This window comes from Acipenser ruthenus, chromosome 3 (assembly GCF_902713425.1).
Source record: "Acipenser ruthenus chromosome 3, fAciRut3.2 maternal haplotype, whole genome shotgun sequence".
Taxonomy (NCBI): Eukaryota; Metazoa; Chordata; class Actinopteri; order Acipenseriformes; family Acipenseridae; genus Acipenser; species Acipenser ruthenus.
Window position 1 is genome coordinate 61,384,047 of NC_081191.1, and position 21,794 is coordinate 61,405,840.

The window sequence follows — 21,794 nt, forward strand, 5'->3', positions numbered from 1 at the left end:
GAATATTTCTATAATTGTTCTTTCATGTTGAAAGTGTAGATGATGTTGTGTAGATCAGTGAAACAAACTCCTACATTTTGAATTGTATTTTTTAGGCAGCAGAATGTGAAAAATGTTCAAGGGTGTAAAGACTTTTTCAAGGCACTGTGTATGTGTGTGTGTGTGTGTGTGTCATATATATATATATATATATATATATATATATATATATATATATATATATATATATATATATAGTGTGTGTGTATATATGTGTGTGTGTGTCTATATACATATATACAGTGCCTTGCAAAAGTATTCAGACCCCTGACCAATTATTAAGTATTCAACCCCCACACATTAATTTGGAAAAGCCACCTTTTGCTGCAATAACAGCTTTAAGTATTTTGGGGTAAGTATGTACCAGCTTTGCACACAGTGTCAGAGTGATTTTGGCCCATTCTTCTTGGCAGATTTGCTCCAGGTTGTTCAGGTTGGTTGGACGACGCTTGTGGACCGCAATTTTCAAATAGTGCCACAGATTCTCAGTGGGATTGAGATCAGGACTTTGACTGGGCCACTGTAGAACATTCACCTTTTTGTTCTTGAGCCACTCCAATGTTGCTTTGGCCTTGTGCTTGGGATCATTGTCCTGCTGAAAGGTGAATTTCCTCCCAAGCTTCAGTTTTTTAGCGGACTGAAGCAGGTTCTCTTGCAGTATTTCCCTGTATTTTGCTCCATCCATTCTTCCTTTAATTTTAACAAGATGCCCAGTCCCTGTTGATGAGAAGCATCCCCACAGCATGATGCTGCCACCACCATACTTCACTGTAGGGATGGTGTGTCTTGAGGCATGGGCAGTGTTAGGTTTGCGCCACACATAGTGCTTTGAGTTTTGGCCAAAAAGCGCTATCTTGGTCTCATCTGACCACAAAACCTTTTCCCACATCGCAGCTGGGTCACTCTCATGCTTTCTGGCAAACTCCAGATGTGCTTTCAGATGGTACTTTTTGAGTAACGGCTTCTCTCTTGCCACCCTCCCATACAGGCCAGTGTTATGCAGAGCTCTTGATATGGTTGATAGCCACTGAACTCTGTAGCTCCTTCAAAGTGATTGTTGGCCTCTCTGTGGCTTCTCTCACAAGTCTCCTCCTTGTTTGAGCGCTGAGTTTTGAAGGACGGCCTTTTTCTTGGCAGTGCCTGGGTGGTGTGATGCAGCTTCCACATAAAACCAATGTCACCTTACAATAATTGATTTTGAATTTCAGTGTTTTAAAATAAAATATCAAACAGAACGAAATTTCAATGTACCATTTGTAATTCAGTAATATGAGAGAATTGGTCAGGGGTCTGAATACTTTTGCAAGGCACTGCATATATATATATATATATATATATATATATATATTGTGAAAAGGTTTCACCTAACACGGGTTCGTGCCCCTTTAAAATTACGACCCAGGACAGAGAAAAGGCGTTTTCAAAGCGTGGTTGCGCTAATTTTTAATAAACACAAAATAAACAAAATACAAAACAAACACCTAGCTCTGTACGAGCTCTAACTAAACAGGTAATTTCCCTGACTAACTTGCAGGACGGCTAAGCCATTTACCTGGCACCGACACAAACTCACAGATTTACACAGCACTTACTCTTTTATGACTGCTGGGAAGCAGAGCACCTCTTTCTGCCTCCCTCTATTCAGCAGCCTTGAGCAAACTGACTGCTCCTCTTAAATACCCTGCACCTGGCTCTAAATTTACAATAGCTACCAGGTGCAGGGGATAATTAATAATAAAACAATTAACAAAACTAATTAACTAAGTACAAAAAGGTGCCATTTTTCCTTCAGGGAGGTTTTAACCCCCTCCCTGCTGTCTCACACAACACACTGCCTTACATATCCCCCCTCTTGTCTTTTCAAGACACAGGCCACTCGACGGCCACCTCCTCCCCTAAAACACAACCACCCACCCTCGAGTCCATGAATGTCCTTTTTCGCCCTTTTCCACGGGCGGACTTGAGGGTGGATCTGTCCACGTCCCGGCCCGGCCAGGTAAGGACCACACACCGGCGACAAGGGAACCCAACGGTTTGACAGGGGCGACCGGAGCGTAGGCCGGGGCACTGGAGGATGCAGCAATGGACAGAGGTCTTCCCCTGGCAACCGGCGCAGTGATGTCCGATCACCCAGGGGAAGCGAAGCAGCAAACGGGGAGCGACAGCGACGTCTGGCAGCAGCCCAGCGACGTCTGGGTGCTCGGGGAGAGCGGAGCAGGGAACCAGGGGCAGAGCTGTGGCCAGTGTTGCAAACTCCTGGGCTCTAGGCCCAGCACAGGGAGGTCCAGGAAAACCGGCCGGGTGTCCAGGAGCAAGGGGTGAGAGACTGGACGCAGCGGCCCTGAACTGGACTGTAGGGGTGGTGGTCGGGGCTGTGGTGGAGGTATGCTTTTCACCTCCTCCCCTCTGGGCTGCTGAAGCGGCGGCTCCTCCCCTCTGGGCTCTGGCAGCGGCGGCTCCTCCCCTCTGGGCTCTGGCAGCGGCGGCTCCTCCCCTCTGGGCTCTGGCAGCGGCGGCTCCTCCCCTCTGGGCTCTGGCAGCGGCGGCTCCTCCCCTCTGGGCTCTGGAAGCGGCGGCTCCTCCCCTCTGGGCTCCGGAAGCGGCGGCTCCTCCCCTCTGGGCTCTGGCAGCGGCGGCTCCTCCCCTCTGGGCTCTGGAAGCGGCGGCTCCTCCCCTCTGGGCTCTGGAAGCGGCGGCTCCTCCCCTCTGGGCTCTGGCAGCGGCGGCTCCTCCCCTCTGGGCTCCGGAAGCGGCGGTAGCAGCTCCTCCTTCTCTAGCTTGTGAGTCTGCGGAGCTGCGTTAGCCTGCTCCCACTCCTGAATCTTTGGCAGTGCCCACTCCATCTCTCTCGTCCATCTCTCCAACCTCGCAGTCCGCTCTATTTGAGCAGCAGTATCGCGGTTGATCCTTGCAATTAACTCTCTGATGCTGTCCATTTCTATGGTCGTAGGGGCGCCCCACTTCTGGTACCAAATGTGAAAAGGTTTCACCTAACACGGGTTCGTGCCCCTTTAAAATTACGACCCAGGACAGAGAAATGGCGTTTTCAAAGCGCGGTTGCGCTAATTTTTAATAAACACAAAATAAACAAAATACAAAACAAACACCTAGCTCTGTACGAGCTCTAACTAAACAGGTAATTTCCCTGACTAACTTGCAGGACGGCTAAGCCGTTTACCTGGCACCGACACAAACTCACAGGTTTACACAGCACTTACTCTTTTATGACTGCTGGGAAGCAGAGCACCTCTTTCTGCCTCCCTCTATTCAGCAGCCTTGAGCAAACTGACTGCTCCTCTTAAATACCCTGCACCTGGCTCTAATTTACAATAGCTACCAGGTGCAGGGGATAATTAATAATAAAACAATTAACAAAACTAATTAACTAAATACAAAAAGGTGCCATTTTTCCTTCAGGGAGGTTTTAACCCCCTCCCTGCTGTCTCACACAACACACTGCCTTACAATATATATATTGTAACACAGCAGGGAGGGGGTTAAAATACTCCCTGCAGAAAACATGTGCAAATGCACATTGGTTGAGGTAATTGTTTTGTTTTATTATTTAATTATCCCCTGCACCTGGTGATCATTGTAAATTAGAGCCAGGTGCAGGGTATTTAAAGAGAGCAGCCAGTCTGTTCTAGGCTGCTGAGTAGAAGGAGGCAGGAAGAGGTACTCTGCTTCCCAGCAGTCGTAAGGTAAAAGTACGTTGTATGAAACCTGTGTGGTGTTTATTGTGTAGTGGGGAAACAGCCTAGCTGTCCCACTGGTAGTCAGGGTGTTCCTGAGGTGTAGTTAGTGCTCGTACAGAGCTAGGTGTTTGTTTTGTATTTTGTTTACTTTGGTTTTTGTGACTATTAAAAAAAATTAGCGCAACAGTGCTGATAAAAATCAAGTTTTGTGTGTGGCTGGGTCATTTTAAGTGCTGGAAAAGAACCTGAAGGACTAAAACCCTTCACATAATATATATATATATATATATATATATATATATATATATATATATATATATATACACAGACGTGCTCAAATTTGTTGGTACCCTTACAGCTCATTGAAATAATGCTTCATTCCTCCTGAAAAGTGATGAAATTAAAAGCTATTTTATCATGTATACTTGCATGCCTTTGGTATGTCATAGAATAAAGCAAACAAGCTGTGAAAAGAGATGAATTATTGCTTATTCTACAAAGATATTCTAAAATGGCCTGGACACATTTGTTGGTACCCCTTAGAAAAGATAATAAATAATTGGATTATCGTGATATTTCAGACTAATTAGTTTCTTTAATTAGTATCACACATGTCTCCAATCTTGTAATCAGTCATTCAGCCTATTTAAATGGAGAAAAGTAGTCACTGTGCTGTTTGGTATCATTGTGTGCACCACACTGAACATGGACCAGAGAAAGCAAAGGAGAGAGTTGTCTGAGGAGATCAGAAAGAAAATAATAGACAAGCATGGTAAAGGTAAAGGCTACAAGACCATCTCCAAGCAGCTTGATGTTCCTGTGACAACAGTTGCAAATATTATTAAGACGTTTAAGGTCCATGGAACTGTAGGCAACCTCCCTGGGCGCGGCCGCAAGAGGAAAATCGACCCCAGAGTGAACAGAAGGATAGTGTGAATGGTAGAAAAAGAACCAAGGATAACTGCCAAAGAGATACAAGCTAAACTCCAAGGTGAAGGTACGTCAGTTTCTGATCGCACCATCCGTCGCTTTTTGAGCGAAAGTGGGCTCCATGGAAGAAGACCCAGGAGGACTCCACTTTTAAAAGGAAAACATAAAAAAGCCAGACTGGAATTTGCTAAAATGCATATTGACAAGCCACAATCCTTCTGGGAGAATGTCCTTTGGACAGATGAGTCAAAACTGGAGCTTTTTGGCAAGTCACATCAGCTCTATGTTCACAGACGAAAAAATGAAGCTTTCAAAGAAAAGAACACCATACCTACAGTGAAACATGGAGGTGACTCGGTTATGTTTTGGGGCTGTTTTGCTGCGCCTCGCACAGGGTGCCTTGAATCTGTGCAGGGCACAATGAAATCTCAAGACTAGCAAGGCATTCTGGAGCGAAACGTACTTCCCAGTGTCAGAAAGCTCTGTCTCAGTCGCAGGTCATGGGTCCTCCAACAGGATAATGACCCAAAACACACAGCTAAAAGCACCCAAGAATGGATAAGAACAAAACATTGGACTATTCTGAAGTGGCCTTCTATGAGTGTTAACAGGTGCAGAAGTCTCATTGAGAGCTACAGAAAACGTTTGATTGCAGTGATTGCCTCTAAAGGTTGTGCAACAAAATATTAGGTTAGCGGTCCCATCATTTTTGTCCATGCCATTTTCATTTGTTTTATTATTTACAATATTATGTTGCATAAAAAAAATCAAAAGCAAAGTCTGATTTCTATTAAATATGGAATAAACAATGGTGGATGCCAATTACTTTTGTCAGTTTCAAGTTATTTCACAGAAAATTGTGCATTCTTCGTTTTTTGTGGAGGGGTACTGTGACAGAGATCGAATGAGTCTTAGTGTTAGATCTCCCTCTCGACCTGTGAGAGCACGGTATACGAGGAACAGAGTACCCTTAATGAAATGGCACGACAATTTATTCCGTAGGGTAGATGGAAGTCGGTCAGTTCGGGAGGGGGCGGAGCTATGGCACCCGAGCTCAGTGACCCAGACGGTAAGCGGCGTGGCATCCGAGGACTGGAGGAGCGGATGCGCTCGTTAACCTCGGGGTCATGGGCGAGGGTATAAATAGGGGGCATGGCTTGAGTGATCTGTTCCTTTGCATATGGTTAAAACATATAACCGAGAAGGAGCCCGAAACGTGAAAGCGACCGTGAGTGTTTTGTGTCTGTGTCCTAACACTGTGTGTCTTGTGTGTTGTTGTCTCACTAAAGATTACTGAGCACGATCCAGAGCTGCTGCCGCAGGCCAGCGAAAACCCGGACTTCACCACTCACCTGTTTCACTATCGGAACTGTCTCTGTGTTTGCACCTTTTAACACTTGAATCACGCACTGTCTTTGTGTTTGTGTTTAGTGTGGGTGTCGGAACGGGACTTTGGGGTTGCGGGTCAAACCCGTAGGATTACAATTAGAAGTGATACACGCCGCTGTATCACTTCCAACACTATTATTATTTACAGGTTTTGCCTTGAGGCTCTGGACATTTATTAATTTAAATAAACACCCTTGCACCTGTACCAACGTCTGTCTGTGTGATTATTCTGCACTGCACTCACCTGCACGTCATTACCACTTTGCCACAGGTACCAACAAATTTGAGCACGTCTGTACATATATTTACGAACATGTAATTTAAACAGTTTGAAAATATTTGCGTTTATGTAATTGGAAGTTAGCCAAAGTGAGTCATTTCAAATATGAACTTAGTTTTTAATTGCTGTTTGTGTTTCCTGGTTTGGGCGGGCTCACACCTGGCTCTCTTTAATTTGAACATTTCATTGGAAGGGGAGGGAGAGAACTAAAAATGTAGGGTTTTCTTTTTCTTTTCCATCAATGGTGTTGAGGATGTGTTCAAAAGTGTATGCTGCTTTTAAAAGTGAAAAAAGGTGAAGATGTGTGTCTGATTGTTTGGAATTTCTAGATGTATTTATTTATTTATTTATTTGATTCACTCTTGTTTGCACATTTTTAATGATTGATTAAATGATTTTTAACTGAGTATAATAAAGTAACATTTTAAATAACATTTTAAAAAAGACATGTCCAGCATTCGAAATTTCTTTAGCTTTCTGCAGGTTTTGATTTTAATGGTCCTAACTGCAAACACTAACTATATACACTGTAATTGAATTACTAAGCCAGCCAGTTTTCCAGACACACATGTTTTTCAATATTAATTTTCTGATACAGTTTGAAAGAAATGCGTTGAATATAAAGAATTATAACACGGCTTGGAAAGATAACAACCTCTGATTGGTTAAACAGCATTACATAACTGTGCGTATATATAGCGTATACCATGGCTTGCATACTAATGAGTTGCTTCACACTGAATAAATCAGTATGCACAACTACATTCTAAATTCCATGACAAACTGACATAGTATTTGTTATCAGTTACAAAACCACTGCCAAAAAATGAGTGACATTCCAACTATTTCCTTTAATATATTTGGGGATGAAACTCCAGATAACTGGTACAACACCAACTTTCTGAGTGAAGACAGCAGTCCACCTGAAAAATAAATAAATAAATAAATAAAATAAGTGCACCAGCAACTGTCAAGAGTAGACACATAACAGTAGATGAGGAACAGCTAAATGAAATAGAAGAAAACAAAGATTGAAAAAAAAAACTACAGCATGGGCTGTTAATGTACTTAAAGACTGGCTTAAAGAAAATAATATGGACATTCATTTTAATGAAAGTCCCAGAAATCCCAACAACATTAAGGGGATTTTATGCCAGTACAAGAAGTTCAACTGGCAACCAGTATTATAACGTCTCCAGTTTTGTAACGCTGAGATCTGGATTAAATCAATATTTTAGCAGTAGAAGTTTTAACAGCGAGTTCTTCTGCTGACATTACAGAAACACACTGAAGGAAATGTAGTCAATAATGCATCTTAAATTTCACCAACATGCTTTAACTCTAATTGCACACATGTTTACACACAATCACATACAAAATTTAAATTAGAACACTGCAAGTCTACCCATTTTTACTCTTTATTCACCATGACGGTTAATGTCATAGTTAAGCCCTTTGTTAGTTCATGAGATTACATTTGGCCAATGCTCCAAGGGGTCCCATGCCAAAATGATTCATTGTTCGCACAACCAATTGTTTGCAGAATGCACTGTGTATTATGTACATAGCTATGCACATCACTTTTATTTGAAACACAATGCTTAAGTTCGGGGGCTGAATTAACAAACACCAAATCAATAACATGAAGGGTTTAATATTATGACAGTTTTATTTATTTATGTTTTTGTTATGTAACATGTTCGATAGAAGTGTTATTTTCAACAACAAAAAAAAAGAAAGTCCTAGCATCGCCATAACAGTGCCATTCTATGGTTTCAGCACAACCGGATTGACGGTCGCATTTTTGTGTGTGACGCACGATACGTAGGGACCAAAAAACCTTGTACTGCAACCAACCTCACATTCCCACAGGGTGGTCTCAACAGCCAGTCCAGCCACACTTAAGAGTCTGCTTTTGAAATGAACAATCCCTTTAACTTATACTATGTAAGACTAAGAGAAAAAAATCCTCATATTAAAGTTAATCTTGCTACCCCTTTTGGTGAGCAGCTATCCTTTATATTCATCCTTGAGGCTCAAAGCCAGGGCCGGATTAACCCATCACTGGGCCCTAGGCAAGCATACACGTGCGGGCCCCCTACTCCTGAACAAACAGCCACACACACATATACATACACACACCTCTATAGACATTATAGCCCTCCTTTCTTTTACAACAGGTATAATTCTCAGTTTGAAGTTGTTATGAACAACTGAATGAATCTGATAGAACATTAAACTGTAGGTGGTATGCTAATTACATTTCAGAATAAAACCAGAAAAAACTGAAGCCTGCTTTAAATCCTGTAGCACAGCTTGACAGTGACTTTTCCTGGTTTACTGAATAAAAAGGCAACAGTTCAAACAAGGAACACCATATGAAAAAGGTAATTAATATATAGAAGGGTGCTCAAACTGTTTTTCAGTAACGGTAGCTCCACAATAGTCCACGAAAATAAATAGTAAAAAACAAACATGCCTGTACATTGTTGTGTAATCAAATACGTTACAGTTTACAGCACGTAAAATCGTCAGTGTTTCCTTGTTTTTTTGTTGATCGGGTGGGTTTTTTGACTGCTTCATTAAAGAAAATGCCCTTTTCTCAAGAGCAGAGAAATCGCCAATGTTTTGGAATACAAGTAAGTTTTGGTGTTACATATGGTAGATGTCTGTACTAGGACTGCAACGAAGGGTACATTTTGACCTTCAAAGGTTCGGAACACATTATCGAAGGAAGGTTCGAACTGTCAATGGTACTCATTTGCATAATTTACTGGTGACATCACCATAGCTACTTGTTTTATATTTGATTGAAAATCCTATTATTTTACAGGTAAGATAATGTAGACCAGTAATCATGTTTTTATAATTAAATAAAAATACATGTTGTTTGCTTGCAAGTAAGCTTGCATTACAGTAGCACTAATAATAATAATAATAATAATAATAATAATAATACAGTCAACTCTCGATTATCCGGGGGCGGATTAACCTTGGTAAAAAATAATAATAGATTCTGTATTTGTGAAAAAATTAAAATGGTGTACTACAAATCAGCGAAAACATCTATCAGATGGAGTCTATTGTTTGGAACAAATACAATACAAGAGACTGAGCAATGACGACATTGTGAGGTCGCTTGGCGGAGAGGAGGAGAATGACAGCGATAGTGAGGGGGAGGGGCTAGCTAGCAAAAACAAGATCACGCATGGTGCTGCGCTTAATCACCTAGACTGTCTGCTGGGCTATTTAGAAAGTGAAGAGGACATTTTGCTCAGTGACAAACTGATGTTGCGTAGGCTTCGTTCTAATGTTCGAAAAAAGGAGAGCTCAGCTAAGAAACAGACAACATTAACAGACTATTTTAAAATAGTGTAACCTTTTGGCCGTTTCTCGATAAAACAATTGATGTGATGTTTTGTTTTCCTAAACTATTGTACTTGTATTATTTTTACACTTTTGGATGACGTCTGTAGAACGCTAAATGTGTTCCTAAATATTGGATGTAATTTTAAATAAATAAGTTTACATTAAATTCATTTTGTACCACGTTTGGCTAGTTTTGTTTTAACAGTGATTTTGGGTTATCCGTGACCTCCTTCCCCCCATTACCCCGGTTAATCGAGAGTTGATTGTAATAATAATAATAATAAAAATAATAATAATAATAATAATATGAACTTACGATTGTAAAGTGACCCCAGAGATTGGAAGTGCCTCCATGATACATCAACTGTTGCTTGCACAGTTTGCATTCAATTTTGTTTGGTCGTCTGGGCATTTAACAAAAAAAATCCCAAACAGCAGAGGGGTTTCGAGACATTTCATTCAATACAGCTTACGCTATACAACGCTTTCAGGTCGAGATGGTGAATGAAGAAATTTTCCTCTGGTTAACACGGGCTGGAGGGACGGATGGTGCTCAGTTTTTTCGAAATTAAAATTATTAGTGTTAACGTATATTTTGTATGTTTCAAACATATTCTACCATAGCACTTCTCTTGCCCTGTCTTGTACACTAGGTATTCAGTACATATTTTACTGAAGCACTACAACCGCTATAGGTACCCCCAGTGCTTTGGAAAATATACCTGCTCCATACACGGCAGCGGCACACATAGATTTGCTATGTATAAAGATTTGGTTGGATTTTAATACAACTTTTGTTTAAGTAATATGCAGTACACAATTTTATACGAATTTTGCATGTGAGTGACATTTTATGTGTGATTTATAGTATTCACACATTGTCAAATGATTTCTGTTAACAGAAAAAAAAACACAGTGTGTGAATGGCATCTGATGAACTTTTGAAGGTTTAAAACAATCTTCGAATTCCTGGCTAGCGAACAAATCTTCAAACCTTCAAACCTTCTAATACAGCCCTAGTCTGTACCCTATAGAATTCTGTACCCTAGATGATTCCACGTCGACACAGCTGCATTTTTTCAAAAGATTCTATAAGGTTACTTTAATCAAGGGTTTCATGTATTGAGCAACGCAGGAGGCTAAAGGTATATCTAGAAAATCAGTGGTGTTAAATGTGCTATATTATTTTGTCACATAATTAGCTTCGTCTTGTTTACAATATTTGTTGCAAGCTGCAGCAGAACTCAGTAGAGAACACAGCGGGGCTCGGGCACAGAAATATCGTGCGTGCACGTCCAGCGATCTTTTAAAAACTGCATCTGCACAAGCATGGAATAATGTGGGGATACAGAATTCTATGGGGTAATGTTACAGAAATCTGCGTAACACCTGTCAGAACAATTTGATTTTGAGATACACGCCTCGGTTCGAATGTCAGTGAGTGAAGTGTTTTGGGCCCCCCTTGTGTTCGCCTAGTTTGCCTATGCATTAATCCGGCCCTGCTCATAGCTCTTATCAATTAAGGTGTAAACCTAGAGCTAACAAGAAACGGATTTGCAATGACATGATGAGTGAAAGGTGAATAACAAACAGTATTGCATAGTATAGTTCAACTAGAATGGAGTACTACATACTATTTTGCAAGTACCTGTTCTGATGAGGGACCAGGCACACTCACATTGGTTTTATTTCAGTCATATATCTGGTGAAAAATTGCAGGGTTAAAACATAATAGATTACGTTGTGTGAAAATGACACAATAGGAAACCTAAATGAAAAGAAAAATATAGCAACCTGCCATTCAGTCATCACACAGGTACTAAAGGTATACAAAACCATAGTATAGTCTCAGAATGAACCTTGATATCTTCAATAATAATTGCAGATAAATTAAGGTTCCCTTTCAAGTACGAAATGTAACCATTACCTAATGGGTGTTTACCGCCTAAAGACCCGAAACCTGAATATTCTATACCAAAGCTGCTTAGCCGAGCCTGTGATGCAGTCATGCCCTTCCCAAGGGTATAGAGTGCTGCACGCACAGATCTCGGCACCATTTTTCCTTTCAGGACTGATCTGACAGGAGGAGCCTATCAGATAAGTACTTATTGCTTATGACTATAATTTTCGCTAGTTATTGTGTTTCACGTACTGTATGCAACAATTTATTTACGCTGTAATAATTTAGAAAAAATAATTACATGTATACAGACGTGCTCAAATTTGTTGGTACCCGTACAGTTCATTGAAATAATGCTTCATTCCTCCTGAAAAGTGATGAAATTAAAAGCTATTTTATCATGTATACTTGCATGCCATTGGAATGTCATAGAATAAAGCAAAGAAGCTGTGAAAAGAGATTAATTATTGCTTATTCTACAAAGATATTCTAAAATGGCCTGGACACATTTGTTGGTACCCCTTAGAAAAGATAATAAATAACTGGATTATAGTGATATTTCAAACTAATTCGTTTCTTTAATTAGTATCACACATGTCTCCAATCTTGTAATCAGTCATTCAGCCTATTTAAATGGAGAAAAGTAGTCACTGTGCTGTTTGGTATCATTGTGTGCACCACACTGAACATGGACCAGAGAAAGCAAAGGAGAGAGTTGTCTGAGGAGATCAGAAAGAAAATAATAGACAAGCATGGTAAAGGTAAAGGCTACAAGACCATCTCCTCCAAGCAGCTTGATGTTCCTGTGACAACAGTTGCAAATATTATTAAGAAGTTTAAGGTCCATGGAGCTGTAGCCAACCTCCCTGGGCGCGGCCGCAAGAGGAAAATCGACCCCAGATTGAACAGAAGGACAGTGCGAATGGTAGAAAAAGAACCAAGGATAACTGCCAAAGAGATACAAGCTGAACTCCAAGGTGAAGGTACGTCAGTTTCTGATCGCACCATCCGTCGCTTTTTGAGCGAAAGTGGGCTCCATGGAAGAAGACCCAGGAGTACTCCACTTTTAACAGAAAAACATAAAAAAGCCAGACTGGAATTTGCTAAAATGCATATTGACAAGCCACAATCCTTCTGGGAGAATGTCCTTTGGACAGATGAGTCAAAACTGGAGCTTTTTGGTAAGTCACATCAGCTCTATGTTCACAGACGAAAAAATGAAACTTTCAAAGAAAAGAACACCATACCTACAGTGAAACATGGAGGAGGCTCGGTTATGTTTTGGGGCTGCTTTGCTGCGCCTGGCACAGGGTGCCTTGAATCTGTGCAGGGCACAATGAAATCTCAAGACTATCAAGGCATTCTGGAGTGAAACGTACTTCCCAGTGTCAGAAAGCTCTGTCTCAGTCACATGTCATGGGTCCTCCAACAGGATAATGACCCAAAACACACAGCTAAAAGCACCCAAGAATGGATAAGAACAAAACATTGGACTATTCTGAAGTGGCCTTCTATGAGTCCTGATCTGAATCCTATCGAACATCTATGGAAAGAGCTGAAACTTGCAGTCTGGAGAAGGCACCCATCAAACCTGAGACAGCTGAAGCAGTTTGCTCAGGAAGAGTGGGCCAAACTACCTGTTAACAGGTGCAGAAGTCTCATTGAGAGCTACAGAAAACATTTGATTGCAGTGATTGCCTCTAAAGGTTGTGCAACAAAATATTAGCTTAGCGGTCCCATCATTTTTGTCCATGCCATTTTCATTTGTTTTATTATTTACAATATTATGTTGCATAAAAAAATCAAAAGCAAAGTCTGATTTCTATTAAATATGGAATAAACAATGGTGGATGCCAATTACTTTTGTCATTTTCAAGTTATTTCACAGAAAATTGTGCATTCTTCGTTTTTTGTGGAGGGGTACCAACAAATTTGAGCATGTCTGTATATGCACCACAGCCTGTTTGTTACGTCCCACAGCGGCCTTGTGCCCCACGTGAAGCCAGTGGCTTGAGTCGCCCCTTCCCAGGGATCAAGCAACATAAGTTGGCTGACTGTGTTCTCAGGCTGCAATAGCTCCGGTTATGGAGTTATTTATTCTAATTTTGGCTTTGGACAAAATTACAAGATGGTTTGTATAATTAAAGTAATTGTTATTACTGTATTTTTTATGAGAGAAATATTTTCTTTTCTCATTGTATTTTGTAGAGACTAAGCGCAGGCTTGTCTGCAATGCGTACTGCGGAACACGTGTAGTGAGAACAGCTGCTGGGCTACAGCAGCGCTGCGCAGGACCAAGAGGCTGCTTCGGTTGTGGTTGCTTGCAGTCCCTCACACAGCGTCTTGATGCCGTTTTGGTGACAGTTTTGCATCACCATTATGAGGGCTGTTAGTTCATTCTAACAAGCAGGCTTCCCTCAGTCTCATGTGAGTACTGACTGAGTAGTTTTGCACAGGTGGGCATCCCTGTACAGTGCTATCCGCAGTAACTGCGAACCGGTGGACCGGTACCGAGGTCAACGACCCACTCTGTTCCCGTATACCGAACTGGGACCGAGGTTACTGACCCGCTATTGACCAGGGCTTACATCCCCGGTCCGGTACCAAGCCGGTCTTTGTTCAGGTCTTGAACAGCCCCGTTGCTGTCTTTTAAGCAGATTGAAGAAGCACCTGTACACTGCATTGCTACTTGCATAATGCATGGGTTTTATTCCTACAAAACATGCAAGGCCAGTCTGCCTGTTGAGGACAAGCACGGCAAATACTCTTCCTGCCTGGGGCCAGAGCAAGCGAAGGAGGCACCGGTGATCCTCAGCTTCTGCAGGTTTTGTGCACATTTCTCTAAGCGCATGCTGGAAAAACGTCTCTCCCTCACTCGCACAGCGCTCTTCCCCATCACCCTCTGTTGGGGAGGACGCAGCCACCTCTCTAACAGATGGCTGCATCCTCCCCCCATGGCTCTGTGCCAAGGGAGAGCAGACGACGCACCCGGGAAAATAGCTCACGCCGAAAGCCATTTTCACAGTCTTCCTCATCCTCCTCTGCCTCTCCTTCTCCTCCTCCAAGGAAGAAGAGGAGTCGCTGTTCCGAACGTTCGGTGCTGCCTGCCCCACCTGTCCCCTTTTGCGCAGATTGGCAGCAGGGTGACATGCTGCCATCCCCTGCGGTTAAGCTCTCCCTGTCGGCAGAGCTTCTGCCACTGATCAAGAGGACCACTGCAGTCTTGCAAGTGCCCTGGCCTACAGAAGGTGAGACAAGGCAGTCCATCTTTGATGACGAGCCTACCACCTCTCCCTTGCCCCCCCCACTCCCCCCCCCCCCCAGTGTACCCTGACTTTCTTTTTGAGATCCAGTCGGTCCGGGGTCCCCCGGCTACAGCTCCTGCTGTTTCCTGGTCTATGGACACTGTATATAGGGTGGATGATGTTGAGAAGCTGGGCCTGGCCCAATCTACACCGGTAGAAGCTTCAGTTGTCAAAAATTCAAAATTACGCTGAGATCTGTGAGCGGTTGGACTGAGTCGTCTGAATCACCCAATCAAATAAGAGCAAACCCTCAGGGGTAGGCATGACTGCGTCACAGGCTCGGCTGAGCAGCTTTGGTATAGAATATTCAGGTTTCGGGTCTTTAGGAGGTAAACACCCATTAGGTAATGTTTACATTTCTATTTCATGGAACCAGGGCTATGATAACGTTTTAGCCTTTGCTACTAACACTTTAATTAATAATTGCAAAGGATATGTGACATCAAAGAAAATGTGAAAAGGAGTAATGGTTTTAAATATGTAATTAGTTAATGAATGATGACTACAGTTTTAACCTTTTAGACATATATAATGGGATCTGTTTTTGTCTTTCTAGGCTTCTAAGAACGCAATCTTTGGAATGGTACTACAATAACATCAAAAGCCGATTCAAGCGCTTTGGCAGTTCCAAGGTTTTGAAGATGTTATACAGAAAGCATTGTGCAGAAAGAGGAGCTTTCTCAGACATAGGAGGTATCTTTTATTTTTTGCTACTGTCATTTATGATTTAATGATCTTTACAACAGAAATAGAAGACCTTGTGTCCACAGCAGTAATGTGTACTCAGCAGAAACTGTGAAACTCGGGTTTGGGAATTATTTTGGCATTGTCTGTTTCAAGCAGGACTGCACTGTAAACAAAAAGTGACAATTCTGTTATGCTATTTTGGGAAAACACTATTTATGTTATCACTGGATTTCATGTGACCACCCAAAGTATTATTTATTTTCAAAAATAAACAATTATTACAAATACATTTTTATTTGTAATTTATGCTTTCAGTCTGTCTCTCCTTCAATTTCTGTATATCGCAATCTACAAAGTTCATGGAGGTCATTGTTAATTGGGTACACAAAAACATGCTCCACAAAAGGGGCCACGAAATGTAGCATATTTATATAGATACCAAATATACATGCTGGGATTTATATATAGTAGACCCAGGTATTGATGTGATACAAGCATCTGACATTTTCTTTGTATCAGATAATTGGGATTGTATTAGATAGTTTATAAGATATTCTATACATAGTGCTGCAAAATATTTCCATCCCAAATGCTTTCCATGTTCTTCGCTGATCATTCCGATATTTCCAATGGCATATGTTTGGGGGGATGTCCATTGATTGAGGAACCAAACCAAAAAAGATATGCAGAAATAATCCACTCTAAAGCATTTGACAACTGGGTGGTACACAGGGTTTGAAATACTGGGGGGCTCGGGGTGGCTAAAGCATCCCCATAAGAGACAAGAGACCCCTTTTAACGGTTAGAATTAATAACCTGGGGGTATCTGTATTGCTTCTGCATTCTGTCAGAGTTGTCAATGTTGGAGCCATTTGGGAGATTAGTATTAGCTGCACCAGGTGTGGCGCTGTTTAAAACACACCTGCTTAACTAGCACAATTGATGGTTTCTAACGCACACAGTCTGCTAACTGAAAGGAACCTAGCGTAAAGTCTGTACTGCTAAATGATGTACTGGTAACCCAGAAGGTTTAGAAAATGACACGTTCTATCATTAGGCATTATCTAGGGGTGTTTGTTTTACATCATGTCGAAAAGAAAGCAACGAAATTTCGTTTTTTCTTTAAACTGTGGTTACATGTTAAAGGTAGACAAAGGGAATGTGTGGTGTATATCTATTCAATAAGGCCTGACAGGGTGTCTGTATATGCCGAATATATGGAAGCCTTGGGACGTTGTGTGCCACAAGGCAAAGTCGAATGCCTCCAACCTCCGAGAATTCCATATATTTTACGTTTATGGACACCCTAAAGGGCCCTATTGCATTTATAATCCAGGTTAAATAGTGGATTTGAAAAAAAAAAAAAACAGGTCATTTTTAGGGGAAAAAATATAGTTGTCAAAGCAAAATAAAAAATAATTAAAAAAGTACTTTAAAATCCATAACCAGTCAGAGTAACAGTCAATCAAGAGAAAAACTACGCAGGACTTTTTAATAAAACACAAACAATAACAGCAGTGCGTTTTGGACAAAAACACAGTTAAATGAGGCTGAAGGCTGTGTGGTCCAGTGGTTAAAGAAAAGGGCTTGTAACCAGGAGGTCCCCGGTTCAAATCCCACCTAAGCCACTGACTCATTGTGTGACCCTGAGCAAGTCACTAAACCTCCATATGCTCTGTCTTTCGGGTGAGACGTAATTGTAAGTGACTCTGCAGCTGATGCATAGTTCACACACCCTAGTCTCTGTAAGTCACCATGGATAAAGGCATCTGCTAAATAAACAAATAATAATAATAATAATAATATGTTCATCATTTTACATGGTACATGGTGCAGGTGCTATGACAATGCAAGGTAAGACATCACTCCTTCCTGTGTCAGGAATCACCTCTTCTCAAGTCAATCATCAGGTATCAGGCATCAGGTCTACTTGAGCCAGGTATCAGGCATCATTCCTCCTTGAGTCAGTCGACAGGCATCAGTCCTTGAGTCAGTTGCCAGTCCTCCTTCCTCGAGTCAGTCGTCAGGTATCAGTCCTCCTTGAGTTTTTTTCAGGGAGAGTGAGGGGTTGGACGGAGTCGTCTGAATCACCCAATCAAGCAAGAGCAAAAAAACTTTTGGTGCATCCACTGGATGACACAGATGTCAGTGTAACTGCTGATTGATGCATGCGTTTTTACCTTTCTTTAGTATTTAATATGTATATTTTAAGCATTTTAAAAAATACTTTAAAAGTTACGATGTGCAATTTCATTATTTCATTATATAGCACTTTTCGTGTAAGGCATCTCAAAGCGCTTCACATAAAAAATACACTGAACAATACATTGAAACACATCGAAAATTATGTCTGATGCCGTATGCTGAGAAGATTTGCCTTACAATTTAAATCCAGACAAATTCAAATAATAAAATTGCACATACACGTATTTTGTAAAACGCTTAAAATATACATATTAAATGGGAAAGAGGTAAAAATGCATCCACCAATCAGCAGCTACACTGACATCTGTGTCATCCAATGGAAGCAAAAGTTTTTTTTTTGCTCTTGTTTGATTGGTGATTCAGACAACTCTGTCCAACCCATCACTCTCCCCGAAAAAAAAACCAAAAAAACTCAAGGAGACCTGATGCCTGACAACTGACTCAAGGAGACCTGATGCCTGACGACTGACTCAAGGAGACCTGATGCCTGACGACTGACTCAAGGAGACCTGATGCCTGACGACTGACTCAAGGAGACCTGATGCCTGACGACTGACTCAAGGAGACCTGATGCCTGAATGCCTGATACCTGACTCAAGGAGACTGGATGCCTGATACCTGACTCAAGGAGACCTGATGCCTGATGCCTGATGCCTGATACCTAACTCAAGGAGACCTGATGCCTGATACCTGACTCAAGGAGACCTGATGCCTGATACCTGACTCAAGGAGACCTGATGCCTGATACCGGATACATGACAACTGACTCGAGGAGGACTGATGCCTAATGCCTGATACCTGATGACTGAGATGGGGTGATTCCTGACATGGGAAGGAGTGATGTCTGAGGCTGTTCTAAAATGGAAATCTTACACTCAGCCAATTTAGTTACATAGTCAGGTTTGAATATTCTGAATAAGCCATATAAAATATTTTGTAATATCTGTAGTTCTCATTATAGGCAATTATTGTATATAAAGAATGATTTTTTTTACAGTATATTAAATATATGTTTCTGTAGGATGCAGTGGGATTTTATATAGTTTCTGAATTGAATGTTTGATCTATGTGTCTGCTATACGAGGCCCTGCTGTAAACTAGTGCTCCTGCCAAAGTGGATTTATGTCTCTGCATTTAATGAGATGTCATTACAATTTATTAGTTTACCCTGGGAATGTTAAGTGATTATATTGGCTGATTAAACTAACCACAGCCAGTCCACATCCCCTTATTATGCCCTGTAGGGGAGGTAAAGGCTGCCTTTTTTATGTTAGTTTTTTTTAAAAACACAAACCGCCTACAGTAAACAGAACTGCACAGTTTTGATGACGGGTGGAGCATCTCAATCAAAAAAACATCAAATTATTATTATTATTTTTTTTAATGAACCATTTGCTAACAATTGGGAATTAAAAGGTACATACAATTTAGTAGTAAGCTGTACTTAATAATTTTTTTTCTGTAATAGACAAATACATGTAGAAAAAACAGCTGCAGTACTTGAACTTTATGTACAGAGTACCGATACAGCATTTGTAGAATTATGTGCTAATTTAAAATAAACATTTATCTTTAGCAAACACCGGCTCAGTTGTTCTTTTCATCAATACTGCAGCTGTTAGCATTTTGGATGTCTGCACTCATACGAAAACTCAAATGATGTCAGAATTTCTTCATCTCTTTATTTTTATTCTTTATTCATTGATGGAGGTTAAAAGTAAAAAATGGCTGAGTACTTGAATGGCTGAGCTATTAAGGGCTAGATGTTGGAACTATTTGCCTTCAGTACACCTACATATAATATAGCTTTTGTGGCAATAGAATTCCCCGGTCATGATGAATCAAGGACACATTTAAGTTATGTGGAATTACTAATAATAATGCAATATGTGTATATATTTTTGTTAGTAATGTTTAACAGCTCTTTGCAAAATGCTCATATCAATAAAACCGTATTAATTACTGCTGCATATCATTTTAATCATGAAAATGTATGTAATAGGTCTTTTGTTGAGATTATTTCTGGTGTTTATAATGGGCTCCATTTTTTTCCTTAACACTTATTTGTTTAATACTAAGAGGTAGGTTTACTAAAGTGTTGCACCTGTCGCAAACCAGTTGCACACGAGTCGGAAGTCTTGGTTGAAATTTACTAGACAAGCGCAATGCTATTTGCGACATTTTAGGGAATGCTTTGCGGCAGCAGTTTCTGTTTGCGGTTCAAGCGTAGATGAATATGTAATTATGGGCATACCTGCATAAATTCTCAAATATTATAATGAGATTGACAAAAGCAGTTACAATGCGACACTTACAATTGCATCAATTTGTTAAGAACTTTTGAAAGTGTGTTTTAAACAGTCGCAGTTGTTGCTGTCATTTCCCAGTCTGCTTTTTCTCGTGCATTGCCAGTTGTGTTCAATGTATTTTTGAGGCGAACAGCCAAATACCTATTTTTCCCTAAAAGCAAGGTGGTTTCCCCAACGTATTAGGAGCAATAGACTGCACACATGTACTGCTAACCCCTCCAGCTCATTTTGATCTGTATAGGAATAAAACACACCTATTCTATTAATGTGCAGGTGGGTTGTAATTGTGCACAATTCAGCACTGCACCCCTGACTAAATTAAATAAAAACGGACAGCATACATTTGGCTTGTAGGCTACTCTATGATAATACGAATTAGTGATATAATTTGTTGCTGGTCCTTTGTAATTTGTATTAACGAGAATTGGTTCCTCCTTTAAGTATCATAACTTGTCAATGCGGCACCATGACCTACTGATTTTACTACTGTACTGTATAGGCGTACTGTACAGATTTATATTTGTATTTATGTGTAGCCTAGCCAAACACATTAGTGTTACTTTAGTGCAATGATTTATACATTTAAAATACATTGACCACTATACATTTTGATTTATACATTTAAAATACATTGACCACTATACATTTTTATTTTTTAAAACCCGACGCCTCCTAATGTCAGACAAACATAACCGGTTTAGCGAGGGGCTACTCTGTATGATTATGAAAATCTTTTTGATAGAAACACATTTATTTGTGGGTGAAGATGGGGACCCCACTATATAATCTGATGGGATTGATCTGCCTTCTGTGTAATATATACACACAAATGAAGGCTATATTTGCATCCTGAGCCATTCGAAAAAAAGGCATATTACCACAGTAGTGACGTCAAAAAGTGATAATTCCTGTAGAGGAAAATATACATGAACTTTGACCCATTCGATTCCTAAAGACCATCACTTTCAATTCAAACACAAAATGTCTAGTTTTCAATCACGCGACAACACCCACAGTACAGAAATGTTCATTAATGATTAACAAAATGAGAATACGTTAAACAAAAAAAAATGATGTAAAGCTGGTATCTCAGAAACTGGAGCGGAACGGGAAATTAAAACAAGGTAAAGGCAATCATCCAAATGAAGCTGAAGCACTAACAGATAATGACATAGAACGTCTGTACAGCACTGAAACACAATGTTTTTAAAAAAACAAACTGTACTGCTTAACCTCCTCTTCTTTAATAATAGCATCACAAGGAGGGTATCCATGTATTATAAAAAATAATAAATGGGCCTTTTTGGTGAGTTACAGGAAAACAATTCCATCTCCAGGTTTCTGTGACAGTTTATAAATTACTCGACCTTCAGTCTCGTAATTTATAATAGATGGAATTATTTTCCTGTAACTCGCTGAAGCCCATCTATTATTCTATATATATAAGCACAAATCTGTATATGTAAAAAAAATAAAAAAATAAAAAAACTGTTTTGGGCCCCCCACTGAGTTCGGGCCGTAGGCACATGCCTAGTTTGCCTATGTGTTAATCCGGCCCTGCCTGGTGGATCTAACAGTGCCATGGGTGGATTCCGTGGATGAGGCATATGAGAGAAGGAACTGGTATGCTGAGTTAGCTGCTGAAGTGGAACAGCAGGGGTGGGGAGTTTATCCAGTATAGGTGGG

General features: G+C 40.6%; 1 protein-coding gene across 3 annotated transcripts in view; it reads left to right on the forward strand.

Annotated features, from left to right (window-relative positions):
* LOC117435689 (rab effector MyRIP-like) overlaps window positions 1–21,794 on the forward strand; it is a 193,114-nt gene that overhangs the window by 93,099 nt on the left and 78,221 nt on the right. For all 3 annotated transcript variants that reach the window (XM_059014731.1, XM_034059042.3, XM_059014732.1), the window contains exon 4: window positions 15,464–15,600. In XM_059014731.1, the coding sequence (XP_058870714.1) occupies window positions 15,464–15,600 (137 nt within the window). The remainder of the gene's footprint in view (window positions 1–15,463; window positions 15,601–21,794) is intronic.